Source organism: Saccoglossus kowalevskii, chromosome 9, assembly GCF_978046115.1.
Source record: "Saccoglossus kowalevskii chromosome 9, keSacKowa6.1, whole genome shotgun sequence".
NCBI lineage: Eukaryota > Metazoa > Hemichordata > Enteropneusta > Harrimaniidae > Saccoglossus > Saccoglossus kowalevskii.
Genome location: NC_140649.1, coordinates 23,641,711 through 23,664,849, shown reverse-complemented (window position 1 = coordinate 23,664,849; position 23,139 = coordinate 23,641,711). Strand labels below are relative to the sequence as shown.

Genomic DNA, 23,139 nt, shown 5'->3' with positions numbered 1-23,139 from the left:
GACAGTAACACGGAAGTGACTTTTCTAGTGTGGGCGAAACGTTATGATGTGTCTTTCCTGCCTGATATGGTGCGCCAGAAAACTCCTGTAACTGAGAGAAAGTAAAATACTTGTACTCTTTTCCATTTATATTGTTTTAAGACATATTTTAAATGATCACGAAAAATGTGCATGATTTCTGTACGATCGTGATATAGTAACACAAACGCGCACTCCACGTGATTTTCTAAACTGACAGTTCAATCGATGTCTAAAAGTAGTTCCAGTCAGTGCACATTTGTTTACACATTGTTATGTGGCATAAGATAACAATCTGTATAACTAATTAAATAAGACTAATGTCCTGATCATAAACTGATAACCAAGATAGGAAGTGGGGTACATTTTTTAATGGGTTTTTCCCGTAATTTCATTCATCTGTGAAGCATTTGTAATTAAAACATGCAATATTTGTTATTCGCTTTCGTTTTATTCAAGTTCAATAATATTGTGACTTACTGTACGCTGTTAGACTGTCAACAGTTCTCGGGTCTAATAAAGCGTCACTTTCGTTTTAACGAAATTCCGAAGACATTTCAAGCGAGGGCCGTAAGGCCAGAGAGACTGTTATAGCATATAACGCCCTCATGCGGTATTACGAGGAAATTGCCCGGAAACGTTCCTGCTAAGACTTGTGATTTCTGCTACTGTTTTCTACCATGCAGACCAGACGACAGTGGAGTTTTGTGGTCAAAGTTTATACTTCCTGTTTATTAGTTTGAAAGTGACTCTGTATTAGGCCCGAAAACTGCCGACAATCTATACGTTGTTTCAAAATACAGATTCTGAAGTGCGACGACGGCAATAGTGCAAAACCACCATAATGTATTCTTTTGTTTCATTTTTTGTTTCTATTCAGCCAATTTGAGCATTTCCCGCTTATTTCTTGGATTGCCAAGATCGTATGAATGTATATTAAGGGCACATTGCAGCTGGTTCTGTGCCATTATTATAATTTGTGTTGTATCGCGTTGTAAGTCTCCGGATTGCCAGCGGGCTTTCTGTTAGTAATACAATCCTGAGTATTTTACAAGTCGTTGTCCTATGGTGATTGGTGCTGATTGTGTAATAGATAATTTTGCATAATAATTTTGGCTATTTTCCATAATTGCAACGTATCATCTCCATTATTATATCCATGGTACCTTGGTGCTCAATAAAGGAATACATTATTCCAAACAATCAGCTGCAATTACGTCATACATTTTACTGGTATTGAGAATGCGTTACTATTATTTTATATAACATGTTTTTCTCTCGCTTTAAAATTCAGAAAAGTGTTGCTGTTTCACCGATTTCATATATTTTGAAACCACGTGACTAAAGCGCTATTTACTATCTATGTGTGTAATATTATGACCAAAAATTGTTGTATTTTGTTCTAAAACTCGGAAAGATTAACTTATTAAATATCTTCTTTAAAGAAACCCGGCCGGGGGAAAATTCGTCCTGGCGTGTAGCTAGATGAATTGGTGCTGCGTACGAGCGTCGTTTTTTTGTCGTGCACACAGATGTTTAAGTTGATTTAACATTTACCTAACCAAGTACTGTATCAGTTATATCATGCCCGGACTATTATAGAAGAACACAATCAATATTTATTTGGTCTATATATGGAAGAAAAAAAACACTCGATTGTACAAGTTAAAATAACATTATTAGTAGATAAATTATATTCATGAACATTAGAATTAGTCCTTTCTCTTTATCACTTATTTGTTCTTGGAATTGCGAATAATGTATAATATATTCCATTAAATATGCAAATACATGTTATTATGAATGTTATGTTGTATTAGTCGTATTAATCGTACTATGTTTGGGTCATTGTGTATATATGACATATTACGCTCTCTACTTTATCACATAAAAACCCAGAATATTTATCGCTAATTCAAATTAGAAAAAATATGCTAAATTCTTCTGTTTATAAACCAACAAAACAATGTTAAGCTCATTTGGAAACATTATATCAGTTTTATGAATATGTAAGTAATAAATTTTGGTTACATGTTTTTTACTTTTATTCATAGAAAATATTCTAAACACTGAAACTGTGTATAATGGTTTAGTCTAAAAAAAATAGTCGTCTTCCTTTGATGTTTGGTCTACTATATAGTCTTGCACATATCTAATAGTATGGTCACATTCGCCTGTAAGTCATTAAAATTATTGTTTTAAATACCGAACAATAATTGTGTTTTATATCAATTGAACTGAAGTTGCTGATCAATCAACAAGATATATTGTATAAAAAAATAACACATACGTTTGAGCATACTCTTTACATTTTCCGCCAAGTTTCTGAGTCCTACTGAATCAAGCACTCTGAGAATGGCACCAGTTGAAGCGTCTCGTCCTTGTACCTCCTGCCATCTACGCAGCATGTGGTACTTCCTGTCCCAAATACTTTTTTTATTTGCAGAAATGTTGTCAATATCAGCGTCTGTCAAGCCAAGCCTGAGTCCGAAATGCTGCCAAGTGTCAACTGGTAAATTAGTTGCAATATGTAGTATAACATCCTGTCTAACTGTAATAATTAATAAAGCCTGCAGTTAATACATTATTACATATTGTGCTTGAAATATATTATCAGGATTCTGATAAATGTCAACACAACTTTACGAAGGTCTGCTACTACATATAAACATAGGAGATTCACTCGACATGTATACCTTCATATGAAATGTAAGCTGCGTTAACACATGACTGCCGTGACATTGATCCTTCTCTTGGCACACTTTTTCGGAACTGGTTTAAAATAAATCAGCATTGGGAAAAGACCAAATGTCAATAATAATACTAATAATACTAATAATAATAATAATAATAATAATAATAATAATAATAATAATAATAATAATAATATGGCATTTTGGAATAAAATATTCTTGGTAATAACAGCACAAAGACAATTATTATTATATATGATTATCGGTTGTCTACCTTTGGTAGAGTGAATCTAATTTCCCACAGCTGTCGACCGGCAACTTCCTTGAACCTTGATCCCCCTGTCTTTGGCTTGACACACGAGTTAAATGACATGCGACCAACAGCTTCAGGACCTCGTGGTCTATTTGTCATACGAAACTGGTCTATTATATGATTTTTTGCGTTTGAGCGAAAATACATCATGCGTCGATCATTTCCATCCTCCCATTCTATAGAGTCACTTTTCACAATAAGAAAAATCTTATCGCCGTCTTGTATCTCTATATCTCTACTGTATGCGAGTTGACCTTTGGCCTCGCTGAATGAGGCACCGGATATAGAATCCTTATTTAATAAAATAAAATAGATAGTGGTCATGTCAAAAAGTGGCTTTAGAGCCACTGGGAGCGGGACAACCATGTTTTTCCTTTGTTCTTTTCTCTCCAATCATGTGTACACAGATCAAAGTACTGTAGTTACAAATTTCAGGAATGGTGGATGAGATGATGGGAGAGAATAACACATAATTGGAGAAGCAAAAACAAGTCAAGGATCTTTAACATTCTAAGTACTTCAGTTTCCACTTTAAGTTGTTTGTACTAGAAAGGGTGAGAAATGAGCATATGTCTTAACTATTATTTATTTAGTGTTGTTCTTGATGGGACCTGTTGTATCCCCTTGAAGTATATTAAAACCTAACCCCATAAATTGTTTTAATTACCTTGTTTTTTAATTCATCTAGTCGTTTTTTCAATAGTCCCGAATCAACACAGTCAATACAAAGACTACATGGATCTTCTACATTTGGTAGTAGCACAAAATTTACCATTTTAACCCTATTAATCAATCTCTTGCTGATCATCTGCATAGCTTGTTTCGATAGTCGTGGTTTACATCGTATAGACGCGTGCCTTTAACAAATGAAGACAACAATATCATAATTAGTGTATATTGGTAGACGTCAGGCAGTACTAGAATCAGGTAACTACTTTCCAAATGTTGACTCAATATTGACCCATACTTTTGAGACAGCGGCAACAGTGAAAACTAGGATTCGAACTATTCATCGTCGGAATGCTTTGAATCAAAGAAATCTAAATGTTGTGTTATACGAGGTTTCTGGGTTCACTCTTTCTGGAGCGTGTTCAATAGTCATAATAGTTAAAAACGACAATAATTGTCGGGTTATCTCTTAGACAAACACTGCACAACCGTATTTCCTATATTTAAGCCTTCAGATGATGTATAGGCTGTTATAGTAGCAAGCTTAGTAACTTTCAGGCTGTTTCCCTGGTGCTAGCTTAATAAATTTATGCATTTATGTATTTACCCACCGTGAAAAATGACTAAGATCAATACATATATTCTCCTTCACACTCTTCGACCAATTAGTCACATTTTTCCAGTGGTTGTCATTGTTGTCTGTTAGTACTGTGAGACTTACATCATTCATTTTTATACAAGGCGGAGCCATCGGCATGTTCAGACGAACTGGTTTCTTAAACGGTTTATTGGAGTCATCGGAAACAGAGACAATTTCTTCAATTGATATTGGTGTGTTAAACTCATCGATCACTTGGCTAACCAGACTCTCCTCAACGCGAACAACCTAGAAGACGTTGAATTTATCTTAATAACCTGTCAGCAAACTATTCTTTCTGTGCTATTTTAAATTATACTAGTAATTAAGTGAAACGCATAATATAACGAATACCGCAACACATAGAAGTATGCGCCAAATTACTGTACAATTACAGATAACTCACCTGTAGCTCTAAGTGTCTAGTACATTCTGTACTAGCTGCAGGTATATCAATGTATATATTGTCGTCAACTGAAGAGGTACACACTTTGGCTAATTCAGTAATGGTAAAATGATCTACAACGGGTCTTGAAATTGCAGCATAGTATTGGAACTTCTCAATATACGCTTTGTATTTCTGCGCAACCTTCAAGTGAATTAATACAGTTACATATATTTGTATTCGAATGTAATTATTCAGACATTATTACAACCTCTACATTCGTTGATGTGTTGTATTATTTACTTTTAACCATTCCAAATAATATTGACTCAACTTACCTTAACCGTTCCCAGTATTTCCCAGTCACTAAAACCATTTGGGCTGCATTTTATAATGGCCTCTCGGTACTTTGATTGATCGCGCAAGTTGTACGTTAATACTAGTGGCACAGTAAGGCACAAGTCAGCTGGAGTTAATTTTATAACTTCACTTAGCAACTGTTCATAGTTGCCAAGGCTAACCGAATACTCCGTTATATCGACTGGAGATCCAATGATAACTCCAATTCCAGTGAAAAGTTCGAAGGCAAAGGAATTTCGTGTGTGGGCTAGTGAGAAAAAGATATATGCATTACTTTTGAAGAATAATGGGATGATTATTTTTGTTAATGTATATAAAATTGTACAAATAAACATTAACAATAAATACAATGTATTTTATTTTATTAAACGATAAGATACTGCAAATAAAGTGCAAGAAACCTTAAATTGGTTCAACGGAGTGACTATTTTCTGGTTAATGTCCTCTTCTCGGGCCTGTGTAACATCTTCATGTCCTGTTCAAAGAGTGAATACGTAATTGTGAACCAATAATTCGTTTAGTTATGACACGATATACTATATCCTGTCCTTGATTATAGTTATGCCATTGTTTTGATCAATATCTATTTCATGAAAACAATACAATTCATATAAAGTCAGTAAACAGTTTACATTGCTCTAATGCAATTCAAATGTGGCGTTGTAATAAATATTAATGTGCTTACCTGTCGTGGAATAATTTTCTATCTCGTTTGCTTAATTTTAATGACATATAATCCTCATTAAAAGTGAAAACTATTATATACATATTTATATTACCCAAAATAACTAATGCAAATACATGTCTCATTATTGTTTTTATGGCCGCAAGTTCGGAACCATATCGAATTCGTAAGTAAGCTGTTGAACGTTTATCATAATATCAGAATATCAAACTAAACATAATTGCTAAAATCCATTATATTTCATTGTTTGTAAATTGTGTCAATGTCCTGTAAAATAATCTACTAATCAATATTCTTAAAAAACACCAAACTATTTTGCGAATAAACAGAAGAAATCATAAAAAAGCCCCACATATCGCCACTCACTGCTGTGTAGTGTTTACAAGTACCAAAGTTCAATATCTCACCCTATAAATAACAGGTGAATGTGCCCATATGGCCATGCCAGAAATGCAGAAATCACGTTGATTCTGTATCACTCAATATAACTCATACATGGTATGTCCGTCAATCTTCTTAACTATTTGTTAGCGGTATACATTCATTTGGGTGTAGTAACCAAATATGTGTTCGTGTGTGTGTGCGCGCGCGTGCATGTGTGCGTCCTAGTAAAATAGCTAGAACTTGGAACTCATGTTCCTTATGTAAGCCACAAAACACTAGAAATTGTGGGCACAAAGTTCAAAGTCACAGTGTGTGTTTATGTATGCATACTATGGTATAAAATAATATCGTTGAAATAGCCAGTGCCAATGAACTAATTGGCACAAATATTTCTGTGCGATTCACAACTCCTTACTACATTGTGAAGTCAATAGTCAAATTATAGCTGGATAGCTAGACCCTCCAAATTTAGCACACATGTTCCCCATGTCACAGTATATATGTTTATGTATTTACATTTTAATGCTTAAACTTAAGTGCTCGGAGTGTTGATCTAAATAATAAAAAATATAACGCAAGTTGGTATCTCCTCAGATTTGTTTTATCTAATTACATGTTGTCTTGCGTGTGTTGGTAGGATGAACAATGCATTCTTTCTCACCCTCTGAATTAGACTCGTCCACTTCAGTCTGTGCATCATTCAATATAACATGATCGTAATTAAAAACACGCTTGCCTTTGATAATCAATTTTCTGACACTTTCCTCTTTAATCTAGTTATATATTTTACAATCATATAGAGTGTGTGCTCGATATACAATAAATGTGTGAAATCTAATCAATGCATACATGGTGATTGCTGGCTGTGATTACAGAATACAGATATATCAAATCGTTTGCCATGGTCATCTTTACTGTTTTTGCAACGTTTTCCCCGAGTGGAATAGGACAATTTCCAGAAAGGCAGCGACAAACATTATGATTTTGTTTTCTTTACGCTGTGACACTCTAAGCTTGTCCCACAAAAGATTATCTTCAGTTGCTGAGAACTCGCATTTAATTCCTTCAGCAACATACCCAATCTGACTTTAACTATGTTCGAATAACTGCCACTGGTGTCGCGGATACCGTAATCAGCACACTATCTTCCCACGTCCCTTCTCTCTCTCTTCGACAATCCTGCCTTACCCGAAAACAGTCCGCATATTCACTTATCACTAATGAGCGCAATGAATTCTTTCATCGGTCCAGGAATATTGGCATGACTTTTCAGTGTAGTTTACACAGCCGACCAAGAGAATTGAAGTAGTGAAATCGCGTTGTTTTGACAAGGTAATCAGTGTGCCACGCATAAGGAATGCACGATAAAATTAACAGGATAGCTTACCTGTATACTGGAATATTACCCGACTCCGCTGTCTATGTCTGAAAATGTATGCGGAAATGTGTTTTGTCATCACGCACACGTAATATCGATTGCATGATTTATATCAATCCACTTTGACCTCGGGTGACTTAAATGTCTGTGATGTGTCGTATAAACTTATTAAACGATATGGGTTATCGTTTGATAGATAATATTTACCTCTCCCGAGTGTATGTATCTCATATACTGATAGGTCAAACCAGCACGCCCAACAATAACATGACCCTTGCTTGTTCAACACTATAGTACTCCATCGCAGTTTAATTTATTTTCTTTTAAGTATTTTAGTTATTCAGTTATGCATACTTTAGCACACAATAGCAATAACAAAAGTTGTTGCTCAATAAGTTTATGACAGATTGTACGAATTTAATTGTTCAAAGTATTTTTGTCCATTGGAGAACTGTGAAATAACACATAGAATGACATTTCCATGGTAATTTCCGTATACCACAATGACAACACATGTCAGAAAATATTACACAAATAACATTAATGTATTTAAAATACTGAAATAATGAAACTCAATAATCACTTTGTAAAGCAGTTAGATAATGGTTCCATGATACGTACACAGCGCTTTTAAATTATATTCTTTTTGGCCATAAAATTCACAGTGCCGAATGACAGCGACGATTTACATACTGTTTCACTTTGTTTTATCGGACAACAATTTGCCCTAAATCTGACACAACATGCTCAACTGCACTTACAACTGTTTTCATGGTCCGCGGCATAAAACCTACAAGTAGTCATTTGGCTTGTTTCCGTGACCTACGGCCAGACAGTTTAAATATTTATCGTCGCGATTACGATCTTCAGGTTATTGAGTGACAAATCGTACATAGCATAAGTGTATTTACATGGTGTTTTACGATCACTACTCCAGTCACGATCATTAGAGGCAAACACGACTGTACTCTGAGTTTTGTTCTGAATATTTATCATCCAGTCTGTCCACACTTTGCCTGACACAACCATGCAAGTCATGCCTCCCCTCCCCGCGTTTTAGTCAACCGTAGAGGACGTATGCAATTGCCGCGTCGACCTTGTCTAAATGAAACTGTCATGCGACTATTTAGTTCACTATTATGTATAGTGTGTTCTCATTATATGATGTATATGTTGCTTCAACTTCATCCCTCGATGAATGAAAATTTCATGTTCTGTTTTAAAATTGCGGTTGATGAGGTGAACATTCAAGATCGTTTTAGTTAAACTTCGAAACCTACGATCAGCATTCAAGCTGAATAAACCTAGAATTTCTCGACAGTTTCCCAGGTGATCAATTTCAATATTGAATTCAGTTTACCAATTCAGACCTCCCCCATTTTACTTAATTTTGTTCGACCTCATATGATACGTTGCAATGACATTTCGAATATGGAGTCATGAAAGGAATATGTAATATTGCTTGATGGAAATATATATAACTACATCATATGGATAATACGAATAAATCAACAATAATTTTCTTGGCATGCATGTTACACTTTTTGTTCGAATTTAGCCGGTTTAGCTAGTTGAAATGTTCGTTTAATTTTGTTAAAAAATTTACAATTTCACTCTCATGACACTTTACTCTTGAGCTACCTCTGAAATTCAATGATGACGTCATCATATCTGGCGCTTTGGTCGATAGTTGTGATTACTTGATACACCTCGAAACCTATGAAGTATTGGTCGGTGACGTCATATTCGTGTCGGAAGTCGCCATAGATTTTTAAGATCCTATATTGTTTGACACAGACTTTGTTTAAGGAATATACAAATATGCAATTCAATATCGTAGTTTATTTGCAGAGTAAACTTCCTAAGATTGAACCCATATTATGACTACATAATGGTACAAGAACAAATACGATCCCAATGTCACTAAATCTGTACATTTTATCGTTAGGAGATCGACAACTAGTTAATTTTCAGTAATTTACAACTAGAAACATCATAGTATTGATTGATTATAATGTTTCAAGATTTTCTTGAAAATCTAGTTACCCTTTTCTATCTGTTTATAAACAGATTTTCTGTATTTACTTATACACAGTTAGTCCTGGTACTTAAGCAGACAGTCAGTTATAACACCCTGGATAGCCACACTTCCTTAACTTTAACTTCCTTAATTGTGTATTTCTACATCGGTGCAGACCACAAGGCATTCGTCTATAAATTGCATTATTTTGGGGCTGTGTCAAGACCTGTAATAGAACACTACACTGCAACAAAATCGGCTCAAGTATATAATTCATCTGTCAGTTCCAATATCAAAATATCCCCGCTCTGAGTACTGATTGCACCAGGCAGTTAACGATACAGGCGAGTGTGTCTAATTTGTCTATAAACTGCAGTTTTGCAACCAATTTGGTTCAATCTCTGGCCAAAGATACCACAATCCACTTCCCCGCCCGAGCTGTGTTCTCTAATATAAACATTAATTTGGCAGGTATTACCTACCGATTCGTCACTGGTGGATCGTATCGTCAGTAAAGACATTGCCTCAATTTCAGTTGCAAGCATTATCAGTGTTACAGATGACAAAAAGAAGAATTACGACAAACCAGTATCCCTGACCATGCCATTGACGCAAAGGTTTGACCGCATTCACTGATACTGGCCGACAATGATGTTGATGAGTGGCATGACGTCACGGATATGGTTAACTATAAAATACGAAGAGACAATGTTATGATATACGTGAAGCATTTTTCAAAGCAAAAAACGCAACTAAATGTTTTTGAAGCGTTAACTTGCGTTGCATAATATGCATCCATCACGACTCAGACTTGTATATTGCCAGTAGAATAATGGGTCAATATAGAATATTATGATTAATACACGAAGACTTGTTATCTTTCAAGTGTTGAAGCCCTGGCCCATTTATCACCATGGTGTATTTATTCTAGTCTTGGGGTATATGGGTACGCGCTGTCAAACTCAGTCTCCTCTTTTACTTAATTTAGCCCGGTCGTCTAGATGTGTGTTGCTTATTTTCAGTAAAGAATTTAGAAGGTAAATTAAAGAATTTAGAAGGTAGAGGTAATCTCTGAGCAAAATTTACCAGACATCGTGCCCAAAACACCACTGAAATTCAAGTGGGTCAAAAAAGAATAGTATAATCATTACATGGCTCTTACAATCTTGCATCGTAAACACACTGCTCTCTGCTGTTGACACAGTATGCTATATTTGAATACACAGATACACTAATGCTAGATGTAAACCAAAAGTATCGGCAAAGAAACCGGCTACTACTACATTGCAACGACAAAATTGAAATGCAGCTTGTGTGTCATAGTCCGGGAGCCAGCGACCCAAAATTCATTTCCGTTCTCCCCGCCAACTGGCAAAGGTTTGATGGTGCGGAAGTGTAGTATGGACCTTGCACATGATTGTACAGGTGGCAGTATAACTGTCCAAGTGGGCATAAGGCCTGTAGACCCTCTTATGACCCACCATTGGCCCCTATCAAGGACGGATTAAATAATATATTTATTATTTTCAAGGATTCAAATGTGTTACTGATTATTATAGGTTATGTGTGTTGTTAAACTGAAGGTCATAAGCAGGAATATTTACATCGATTAAAATAAATATAATATTGTCGTTACCATGGTAACAGAGAAATGGGGGGAAATACACATTAAAAACTGCATTTTTACCAACATTAAAATTTGCCATAATTTTTTGAGGATGATTATATTTTATTTTATAACTACTGCTAATAATTCCATTCCTCAGTTCAAGAAGAGAAGAAAATCTCTCCAAGTTTATCAAACAATTTATTATTTTTTAAGTAAAATTAATTTATTAATTTTTAAGTAAATATCATTTGAGTTATGTATCTTGTTCTATTGAATAAATACATACAATAGTCAACAATCACATTTTGTCAAGTTCTTGATTTCATCGATCAAGTGCAGACATTTTGAATGCTTTTATTGTTCATCATATAATTCTTTGGTAATGTTTTTGTTTTAGATGACACAATTTCCTTCAGTGGTCCATTGTAATTATCAAACAAGATACTCCATTTCGAAAAAAAATTATGGAAGTAGATAGCAATTAGCAGGCAATTGGACCACATATTCATTTGTAGTGATTCAGGTAAATTTAGTTTAGTTTACATGCAATATTTATGTTATGATAGATTTGTAATACACTGTTTTCAGATGAAAATGATTTCCCTATTAGTGGTGCAGTGCAATTATCGAACAAAGCTACTATATAATTTTTTTAAAGGTAAAACCCAGCTGTCATATTATTGCTTAATATTCATTTGCAAACATTACATATAAGATTCTTTGTATTAATTTTTGCAGGCTATTATAGAGTAGGTTCAAGTAAGTTATAAGCAAGTATTTTATAGGCAGCTGTAGAGCAGAACAAAAGCAGGTAAGATGGACCAGGATGTCACAATAAGTCCAGGAATAAAGCTAAAGGCAAAACGAAGTAGACAATCTACTAGGTTTAGCAAATGTGTGAAATGCCAAAAGGACCTAAAAGGACAAAAACTGCAGAGTGGGAGTTTAAGTCGATATCCAAGTTCTTAGAAGTCGATAGAATTAGGAATGACGAAATATTTCAACGTATTGAATCAGAGAGTTTCAATAAATTATTCTCAGTGGGGAATGTAAAATGGCACAAAGCTTGCTATGCTAGTTATACAAGCAGTAGAAATGTCTCTCACTTAAGAGGAGCTAGTTCAAAAGTCCAGGATGAACCATCTAAATATATAGGGTTGCAAACCAGAAGTTCACGTACTGTGACAAATTGGTCATTATGTCTAGTTTGTCAACAGGCAAAATGTAAATAAGAGCGGGAAACATCACAGGTCTTGACAACACAAGTCCACAAAACGCTCTTAAATGCTGCTCAATACAGAAAAGATGACCTTATGGTTCGAAGAATATTAGGTGTTGATCTAATTGCACTTGAGGCAAAATTCCATCGAGGATGCTATCGAAGATACACAGCTGTACCATCATCTACAAAGTCTTGCACATCCTTGGAATATGATGCTGCATTTCAAAGCTTAATTGATGAGGTCGAATCAAAGCTTATCCATGAAAACAGAGCGTTTGAGATGAATACCCTTCTAGAAATGTTTTAAAAGCACCTGATGGCACAAGGAATGGACAAAGAAACAGCTCAACAATACAGGACGCAGAAGTTGAAAACTCGATTTGTCAACAAATATAAAGATGCAATTCTATTTTATCGTCAAGTTCAGAAAAATAGGAGTGAACTTGTTTGTAGCTCCTCTTTAGACATTGCAGAACTTATCAACATTCTTGCAGAATTGAACACAGCAAAAAATACTACATTCCCTCCTTCTTCACATCAGGGGTGTTTTGAGGGTGAATATTGGGGTGAATATTAGGCAAGATACAAACCTTTACTTTATGATGCATTAGATACGCTTTATACCTGATTCCACTGGCAGTGAAAAATAACTGCTTGATTCCAATTAAGCACTAGTGTATATCTAAGATAAAAAGGCTATTTTCCACTGGGGGTAAATGGGGTGAAGACCAAACTTCGCGCAATCTGAGCCCTACAAATAAATGGCGAGGAAGCAGTGTATTCACCTATCGGGATTATATCCTATTTATCTAAAATACACACAGGGGTGAATCTGCACTTTTCACACATTTACACATAGAGTCAATGCTCAAATTCATTCGTATTAACACAAGGTGTGAACTGGTGTAAAACTGAATTTTAGTGCGGTTTAAGTATGACCCAATTTTGTTTAATAAACACATGGGTCGCAGTGAGTTGAATCACAACATTCACCCCCATTATCGCCATGCATGGAATGAGTTGATTTCAATTTATTTGACATGGGGTGAAATCATGTCAAAACGTCCCATTCATCTATGGTGGATAAGTATGTCACACATGTTTATTAGTCTGGTTTATGCACCATGTGTAGACTATAGTATAAAATCCTTTTACATTATTCAACTCGTAGTGAAATTACCACATTCAGTTCCATTCATAGCGGGTGTAAACTAATGCCAATATTTACTTTATCGCCGTCGCATTATGGTTCAATTTGTTTTAATAAACACATGGGTCTTAGTGAGTTGAATCACAACATTCACCCCCATTATCGCCATGCATGGAATGAGTTAATTTAAATTTATTTGACATGGGGTGAAATCATGTCAAAACGTCCCATTCATCTATGGTGGATACGTATGTCACACATGTTTATTAGTCTGGTTTATGCACCATGTGTAGACTGTAGTATAAAATGCTTTTACATTATTCAACTCGTAGTGAAATTACCACATTCAGTCCCATTCATAGCGGGTGTAAACTAATGCCAATATCTACTTTATCGTCGTCGCATTATGGTACAATTTGTTTTAAAGGGGAACTAAATAGAGCCTATTTTGGTGTTTGTATTTATCAAGTTATGTATATTGATAATCATTTTTTTTATTTTTTTTTTTCAAATTTATTATCTTCAGAGTTATGATGATTTAAATATGAGAAACCATAAACCTGCGAAGGACTTCCGTTTGCGCCATCTTGCCATAAAAAAACGCCCTCATGAGGTATAAACAGGTAAGGTAACAAAGCATGATGACGAAATAGTATCTGATTAAATATGAGCAACTTAGGGAGCCATAGCTGGCTGGACTGGTGAATTGACTTCTAGTCTAGGTTATTTCGACTTTTACGTTAATGTTATTTACAAGCGTATCAACATACAAACATTATGGATGTGCGATTGATCGAGACAGGCATTTTGTTTTGTTTTTTGTCTGTCTAATGCTGTTTCCAGTACTGCACTGTGCGGCGTGCAAATTATTCAAAGTATGGATGCTGGAGTATGCTATCTTGAGTTCGTAGGGTGGTGGTGGAAGCATTTTCGTCCATGTATTCACGGGGCTGCACTGGCAAATCATGGGACAAGTGTCACAGGAACACCAAGCAGATTGTTCACAGACTTCCGTGTAATTTGAAATAAAACTTTCATCCGAACAAGGGGCATCGTCGACGATATACTCTCATCACTCACACTGGACTGATCTGAATCGTCACAGTATACCGTACTTCCCTGATCATAAGCCCGGAGGCATAAACACGTAAAGGAAAAGTAAGGGATGAGCTTGTACTCGAGGACCAACTCAGAAAAAATGATTTTGTTTTGGGGTTAAACACTTTAACCATCTTGCAAACAACGAAAAATTATCCAAAAAAAATATTCGTTCACCACGCCGGGCTCGGGAAAATAATACTTATTTTTGAAAAAAAATGCGTCATTGATTTGAACGATACTTACAATGAAGAAACAAACATGTTCATAAAAAACACACACATTTTATTACAATACGATTTACATACCGTCTGAATTTACGGTGAAATAATGGGTGAGTCTGTGAGGAAACGGTGGACGAAGGCATTTATCATTATCTTCGTTTTGGTATGTTTTCGATCGTACACAAACTCTCGACGCAAAACAATTTTCCACCATGAGGTTTTTCAGCACGATTTGACCTGGAACAACTTCCTTTGACATAACAGGTCATGTCTTTCATTAACCAATCAAAATGATGTGTCGTAATGATGAAATTTTCCGATTATTGACGATGATTTTTTTAGCGCAATGCGGAAGTGAATTACCGCAATGTTAAAATGCGATCTGTAGCACTGATTGCAACGAAAAAACGATGATTTTTTCCCCTAAAAACTGACGATTCGCAATTTCCAAAATATAAACGACGGTTAATAGTAACCGTGGGTAAACTGAGTGTGGAGGAAGAATTTAAACACCTTTCTCGGTCGCCAACATGTCTCATCGTTCAAACCCTAGGCCTTTCATAATAGTCTCAAAGTAAACCATGCCCAATATCCAGGTACACGCCTTGACGATCACATTTTTGGCTTTTCGAAGGCTACTACTCAAAGAAATAAGAATTACTCCAGAATTGCAACATCGATGTTCATCCTGAGTAAATGACAGAATAGAAACGATGCGAATCACGTTGTGTATGTTCGCCATGCACTCTGAACATCGATTGACGTACCAGTTTAGAAAATCATGTGGAGTGTGCGTTTGTGTTATTATAGCACACCCTGGAAAAGTCACTTCCGTGTTACTGTCTGCGTGGATTTGTCGTACTTTGGCGACTGCCCATCCACTCGCTCCATCCACTACCTCGATGATGTCTCCCCGTTCATATGTGAAAGTGGCCATACTGATACAATTACGAAGAAAGTTAACAAATCATGTACGCTTCTACAAAGTTCTACGAAATGCCGTAACTGAAAATTCAACTGGACACCAGACTAAGACTGCATAAAGGTCACATTTGCATATCCCTACGCGTAAAAGCGAAGTGAAGAGGCCGTTCCAGATTGAATACTCATGTTGAAATATGACATTAAAGATAAATCCATAATTATAGAGTATAAAAATAAATCCATAATTATAGAGTATATAAAGAACTCATTGTGAAAAACAAAAAAAAATAGTACCACGCGTAAGAAAGTATTTATGAGTACTTCGTTTTAGGCATTGCCTTCTAATCTACATGTAGCTTATCTAACTTTTTACGACCCATATCCAAAACAAGTAAACAAACTGCACATGACGTTGAGATTTTATTGCACCTGAGTAACTGCCTCAGCAGATCGGGTTTTTTTGTGGCTAGGTTATTAGCGTGTTGTTCCCGTAATGGGAACTTGGTATCAAGATGTCATAGGACACTGCATAGACCTGGTAGTTTTTAGGGTAATATCAGTACATATTAGTTACATAATTTGCATAATAAATAAATTTTCAGCTTTTGATATTTCAAGTAGTAACCATTACATTTCAATGAAAAATGGTACATAGATTCTCAAGGACTATGCAAAGATCGATTGTTTTGGGATAAATATATGTGCATATTAATCACTTAATTTGCCTAATTAGTTAATTTTCTGATTTTCACGTATACAGTATATGCTATACCATACAGATCACGTTACCGACAGGTACAGCTAAACTAGGTGTATATTACTGTAATACTTGAGATGCGTGAATACAAACAGTACAATTAACAGCACTAGGTGAGTAGATCAAACCATAACAGCAGATATGGTATACAAAACAGATCAACATACCTACAGGTACAGGGAGACTAGGTATATATTACTTTAACACTTGAGATGTGTCAATACAAACAGTACAGGAAGCATTGCAAGGTGAGTAGATCAAACCATAACAGCAAATAGTGCTATTAAATGCAGCTCACCCTACCAACTGATACATGTAGACCAGGTGTATATTAATGCAATTATTCAGATGTGTCAATACAAGCAGTAGAAGTAACATCGCAAGGTGAGTAGATCACACAATAACAGCAGATATGGATATATAATACAGCTCAACTTACCTACAGGTACAGATAGACTAGATGTATATTACTGTAGTACTTCAGATGTGTCAATACAAACAGTACAAGTAACATCACAAGGTGAGTAGATCAAATCATAACAGCAGATATGGCTATACAATGCAGCTTAACTTACCTACAGGTACAGGTAGACCATGTGTATATTACTGTATTACTTCAGATGTGTCAATACACACAGTACAAGTAGCATCACAAGGTGGGTAGATCAAACCATAACAGCAGATATGGCTATACAATGCAGCTTAACTTACGTAAGGTACAGGTAGACCAGGTGTATATTACTGTAATACTTCAGATGTGTCAATACAAACAGTACTAGTAGCATCACAAGGTGAGTAGATCAAACCATAACAGCAGATATGGCTATACAATACAGCTCAACTTACCTACAGGTACAGGTTGACCAGGTGTATATTACTGTAATACTTCAGATGTGTCAATACAAACAGCACAATTAAGTAGAATCTCAAGGTGAGTAGATCAAATCATAACAGCAGATATGGCTATACAATGCAGCTCAACTTACCTACAAGTACAGGTAGAACATGTGTATATTACTGTAATACCTCAGATGTGTCAATACAAACAGTACAAGTAGCATCACAAGGTGAGTAGATCAAACTATAACAGCAGATATGGCTATACAATACAGCTCAACTTACCTACAGATACAGGTTGACCAGGTGTATATTACTGTAATACTTCAGATGTGTCAATACAAACAGTAGAAGTAGCATCACAAGGTGAGTATATCAAACCATAACAGCACATGTGGCTATACAATACAGCTCAACTTACCTACAGGTACAGGTAGACCATGTGTATATTACTGTAATACTTCAGATGTGTCAATACAAACAGTAGAAGTAGCATCACAAGGTGAGTAGATCAAACCATAACAGCAGATATGACTATACAATACAGCTCAACTTACCAACATGTACAGGTAGACCATGTGTATATTACTGTAATACTTCAGATGTGACAATACAAACAGTACAAGTAGCATCACAAGGTGAGTAGATCAACCCATAACATCAGATATGACTATACAATACAGCTCAACTTACCTACAGGGATAGGTAGACCGGGTGTATATTACTGTAATACTTCAGATGTGTCAATACAAACAGTAGAAGTAGCATCACAATGTGAGTATATCAAACCATAACAGCACATGTGGCTATACAATACAGCTCAACTTACCTACAGGTATAGGTAGACCGGGTGTATATTACTGTAATACTTCAGATGTGTCAATACAAACAGTAGAAGTAGCATCACAAGGTGAGTAGATCAAATCATAACAGCAGATATGGCTATACAATACAGCTCAACTTACCTACAGGTATAGGTAGACCAGGTGTATATTACTGTAATACTTCAGATGTGTCAATACAAACAGTGCAAGTGGCATCACAAGGTGAGTAGAACAACCCATAACAGCAGATATAACAATACAATACAGCTCAACTTACCTACAGATACAGGTAGTCCAGGTGTATATTACTGTAATACTTCAGATGTGTCAATACAAACAGTACAAGTAGCATCACAAGGTGGGTAGATCAAACCATAACAGCAGATATGGCTATACAATACAGCTCAACTTACCTACAGGTACAGATAGACCAGGTGTATAATACTGTAATACTTCAGACGTGTCAGTACAAACAGTACAAGTAGCATCACAAGGTGAGTAGATCAAACCATAACAGCAGATATGGCTATACAATACAGCTCAACTTACCTACAGGTACAGGTAGACCAGGTGTATATTACTGTAATACTTCAGATGTGTCAATACAAACAGTACAAGTAGCATCACAAGGTGAGTAGATCAAAGCATAACAGCAGATGTGGCTCTACAATACAGCTTAACTTACCTACAGGTATAGGTAGACCGGGTGTATATTACTGTAATACTTCAGATGTGTCAATACAAACAGTACAAGTATCATCACAAGGTGAGTAGATCAAACCATAACAGCAGATATGGCTATACAATACAGCTCAACTTACCTACAGGTACAGGTAGACCAGGTGTATATTACTGTAATACTTCAGATGTGTCAATACAAACAGTACAAGTAGCATCACAAGGTGAGTAGATCAAAGCATAACAGCAGATGTGGCTCTACAATACAGCTTAACTTACCTACAGGTATAGGTAGACCGGGTGTATATTACTGTAATACTTCAGATGTGTCAATACAAACAGTAGAAGTAGCATCACAAGGTGAGTAGATTAAACCATAACAGCAGATATGGCTATGCAATACAGCTCAACTTACCTACAGATACAGGTAGTCCAGGTGTATAATACTGGAGGTATGTAAGGGTGCATAAATACGTCAGTTGCGAGTGGCGAGTTGCGAGTCGCAAGTAGCAAAATGTGTCAGTTGCGAGCGCTCGAAAGTGGCAGTTGCTAGCGCTCGAAAATGGCAGTTGCTGGCGCTAAAAATAGCAGTTGCTAGTGGCGACTTGTATGTAGTTGCGAGTGCTAGCTACATCGGCATTGTGTGAAATAAAATTAAGTCCGATGTCCTAACCACTTGTTTTCAAGTTACATGTACATGTGTTGAAATGAATTGCTGAATGTCTACGATGCTATTTGTGCGTGTGTGGTACGGTACGTACACTAAACCACCGTCCCTCATGTGTTGAGGGACGGTGACTAAACGTAGCAGTTGCGAGCGAGTCGGGCCGCTAGAACTGTGTGAATAATAAAAATAAGTCCTTGCCTCCGATGTCTTAGCGGCATATTTTCTTGTTGCGAGGATTTAAAGCGGACTCGTACTCTCGTTTCCGTAATCGCCGTTTTTTAACCGAGAAAAATACAAACTCACTGTAAACAGCGTCATATCGTCGGTTCATTCGAAATATCAAATTGACCTTTGTTTGAGTTTTATGTACAGCGGACGGTACAATGCTCTGATTTTAAGTAACAGTGATATTTGTTAGTACATCCATGTTCTCACTAACAGTCTTATTTTGCGTTAAAGTGACTGTTATTGAATGTCATTTTTATGTCAGAAACGAATCATTGGAATGCAATTTTAGGGCGGCCCTGTTACACATTCAGAACGCAGGTAAGTGTCATGTTTCGGGAAAATATAACAGATAAAACTGATCCCATGTTAGTCCCTTGGTGTGGTAATAATCGCATTGTGGTCTGAGGTCGCGAAATGACGAGACCGACGGCATTTTATCTTGGACCAGCATGCACATTATTGATGAAGCCGCTATGACTATGAGTCTTTATTGTTTGTCAACAGTTGACGCCTTCACAAAAGGTTAAAGTGGCGATCGGTTAAATGCTGAAAAAAGCTAATTCTAAACAGCACAACAACAACAAACGCGATGTGCTGTCAATCTCCGCCCGCGCTTCGCCTGCAAAATTTTGCATGAAGTGACTGACGACTCATCAAACTTTAGGAATAAACATTAAACTCCAATTGTTGCAGTAAAAATAACGCGAGGTGTTTTTGAATACAATTTATATACATGCATATTTATCACACATAATTTGCTTTCGGGAGTGAACCTACCACAACGGGAAACAATCGTTCCACATTGCGTTTTTTTATGTATGCCCTTTTTGTAATGAAATGCTTTGTTTTGCCAGAGCCCGATTAGTAGACTGGCGCAGTCGGGGCGATTAATTTGTTTTTGTAGTTTAAATAAAATAAAAAAAACGCGAAATGGAGGTGTTAGGGCGAAATCACCCCGACTGGTTTATTCTGCAGGAAATTCATTGCTATTAAATATTCATGAATTGCACGTATTATAATGAGGTGGGCGCGAAAATACGTGCATTATAAGGTCAACATGGTAAAGGTCGCACTGCAGACCAAACAAGGCGGCACGTTGAAATTAGAGTTTGTCGTAGTCGTCGTAAATAGACTTAGAATGTAGCATATAAACTGTAAAACGTAGGTTTTAATGTAGTTTCTAGTCGTAGTATTAAAAAAAATCGGCTGACGTATTCTCGGTCAGAGGTCAGTTGAAGAGACGCTGAGATTGGCTTAGATGATTGTCAACTAGAACGCTCATTAACATATTTACCCGTTGAAAAATCGACGGGTTCCTGCAGTGTCGATAGAGGGCCATGCAGAATAAACCAGTCGGGGTGATTTCGCAGTTACACCTTCTTTTCGCGAATTTTGTTTATTTTATTTAAATTACAAAAACAAATTAATCGCCCCAACTGCGCCAGTCTACCCGATTAGTACAGTGTATATAAACAAAGAATATTATTTTGACACACTTGAAGTAAAACTTCAAAAAGCGACATACTCTAAACAACGACAGTGGGTGACTTGATTACGCTTCATTGCGTCCAATATATATTTTTCGCCGGTCTATGTATTAAATCAAGGTCCTACATATTTTTGTGACGAATTGGGGGCATTTCGCCCATTTACCACTTCGCCCAAACGGTTTCGCCCGATTACCTGTTCGCCCGATTACCTATTCGCCTGATTGCCATTTCGCCCGATTACCAGTTCGCCTGATTACCAGTTCGCCTGATTCCTCGTATGTTTGGTATTTACGTGTAGTCAAAACAAGATAACGTAGAAGTCAAAATTTGTTTTTATAAGGTGACGAACGTGAAGTTTACAACAGGGTTGTAACGTAATTTTATGCCTTTGCGGCCATCTTGTGTGGGTCATACCATTTGTGTATCGGGAGGAAACAATGAGTTGAGGGACAGTCACACCTTTTTGTTTGATGGTGGTAGTTCCTTTACTTAAATGCACCGTGACCCTTTAAAAACACATTTTTTTTTGTATAAGAATGTAAACCTCTGTTTTTAATGTAATTCCAATCTGATAAAACTTTATTTTTCCTTTAATATTAGCATTTTTTGGTAACTTGACACAGTAAAACACAGAGCTACAACAATTCAACAAATTGAGTTGAAGAAAAACTTTTGAAATATTTTTCTAGTATTGTGTTTGTTTTCCCCAGCTTCACTTCCAATATTGCATGAACTTTTTGTTTCCTGGATGAGGGGAGCAATGAAAGTAAAGATATAATGCATAATTTACATTACATTTATTTATTTACCCTTGAATAAAAATAAAGTAGCACACCAGGTGCTAATACAATCGAGCAATATAAAAACACACACTGTACAAGACAATTACAAGAAATCACAAATACCAAAAATATATATATTAGTACATGTATTACATATGGAATGTCTACGTAGAAATTGAAATACAAATTAAAAATTTACATCTTTGATTCTTTTTTTAAAAATAATGTAATAATAATTTTATTATTCAGTGATAAAATGTCTTGAAAAAAATAAAACTCAATCTAGAAACAAACTTCCAGACAAAATATTTGAAAATAGTTATGGCGAATAAATTAAAACTGCTTTAGCAAAATTTTAATATACTTCCAGTCACATCAGGACACCTAAGTTAAATCAGGCCCTAATACTATATTAATTACGGTATATACAATGTTGTGTTTCTATTTCAATTTAAAAGTGTGGTCGAAATTTAAAATAAATTAGTCTAATTCTGGCCCTAATACTTATTAATTAGTATATTAATTATATACAATGTTGTGTTTCTATTTCAATTTAAAAGCATGGTCGAAATTTAAAATAAATTAGTGTAATTCTGGCCCTAATACTATGCCATAGAAATCACGTTTGCCAATTTATGTCCATGCAACTTTATAATGACAACTAGCGAAGGCAGTGTCATTCATGACTTGTTCAGATTTAGTACAATGTGTTGTACATATGCAAGTGCATTTCGGTCATGATCTGCTTTGAATGTATATGTCACTCAAATATGAACGGAACGGGGACGTGTCATTGACACTGACTTGTTCACTTATGTGAGTTTATGCAACTCTGTGCCAGCCTCTACCTTTGTGGCTGTCTATCTCACACATTCGATCAGGTCCAAAAAAAAACTGTGAGCACTGTGATTGTGTAATGGTAACACAAGTAAGAGACTATGGTAGACTGTAATACGTCGTTTATTTCGGAAGCGAAGTCTGGCATCAAAGTGCAATTAGAACAATCCACCCTAAACGGTCTACTTTCTTGTGGGAAACTGTTTATTTCCGTTATGCGGTTGGAAGTGAACAGGTCTGGTTTTCCGCGGGAATTTATCCAGTGCAGAA

General features: G+C 36.0%; 1 protein-coding gene across 1 annotated transcript; it reads right to left on the bottom strand.

Moving 5' to 3' along the window:
* Window positions 1-2,112: 2,112 nt before the first annotated feature.
* Window positions 2,113-15,782, bottom strand: LOC146739001 (p53-induced death domain-containing protein 1-like). The gene is made up of 10 exons (XM_085504023.1): window positions 15,708-15,782; window positions 6,806-6,917; window positions 5,054-5,322; window positions 4,737-4,919; window positions 4,305-4,579; window positions 3,692-3,881; window positions 2,986-3,315; window positions 2,715-2,790; window positions 2,309-2,569; window positions 2,113-2,192 (listed from the first exon to the last, which is right to left on the bottom strand). The coding sequence occupies exons 1-10, from the start codon at window positions 15,780-15,782 to the stop codon at window positions 2,113-2,115; spliced, it is 1,851 nt and encodes a 616-aa protein (XP_085360149.1).
* Window positions 15,783-23,139: the final 7,357 nt, after the last annotated feature.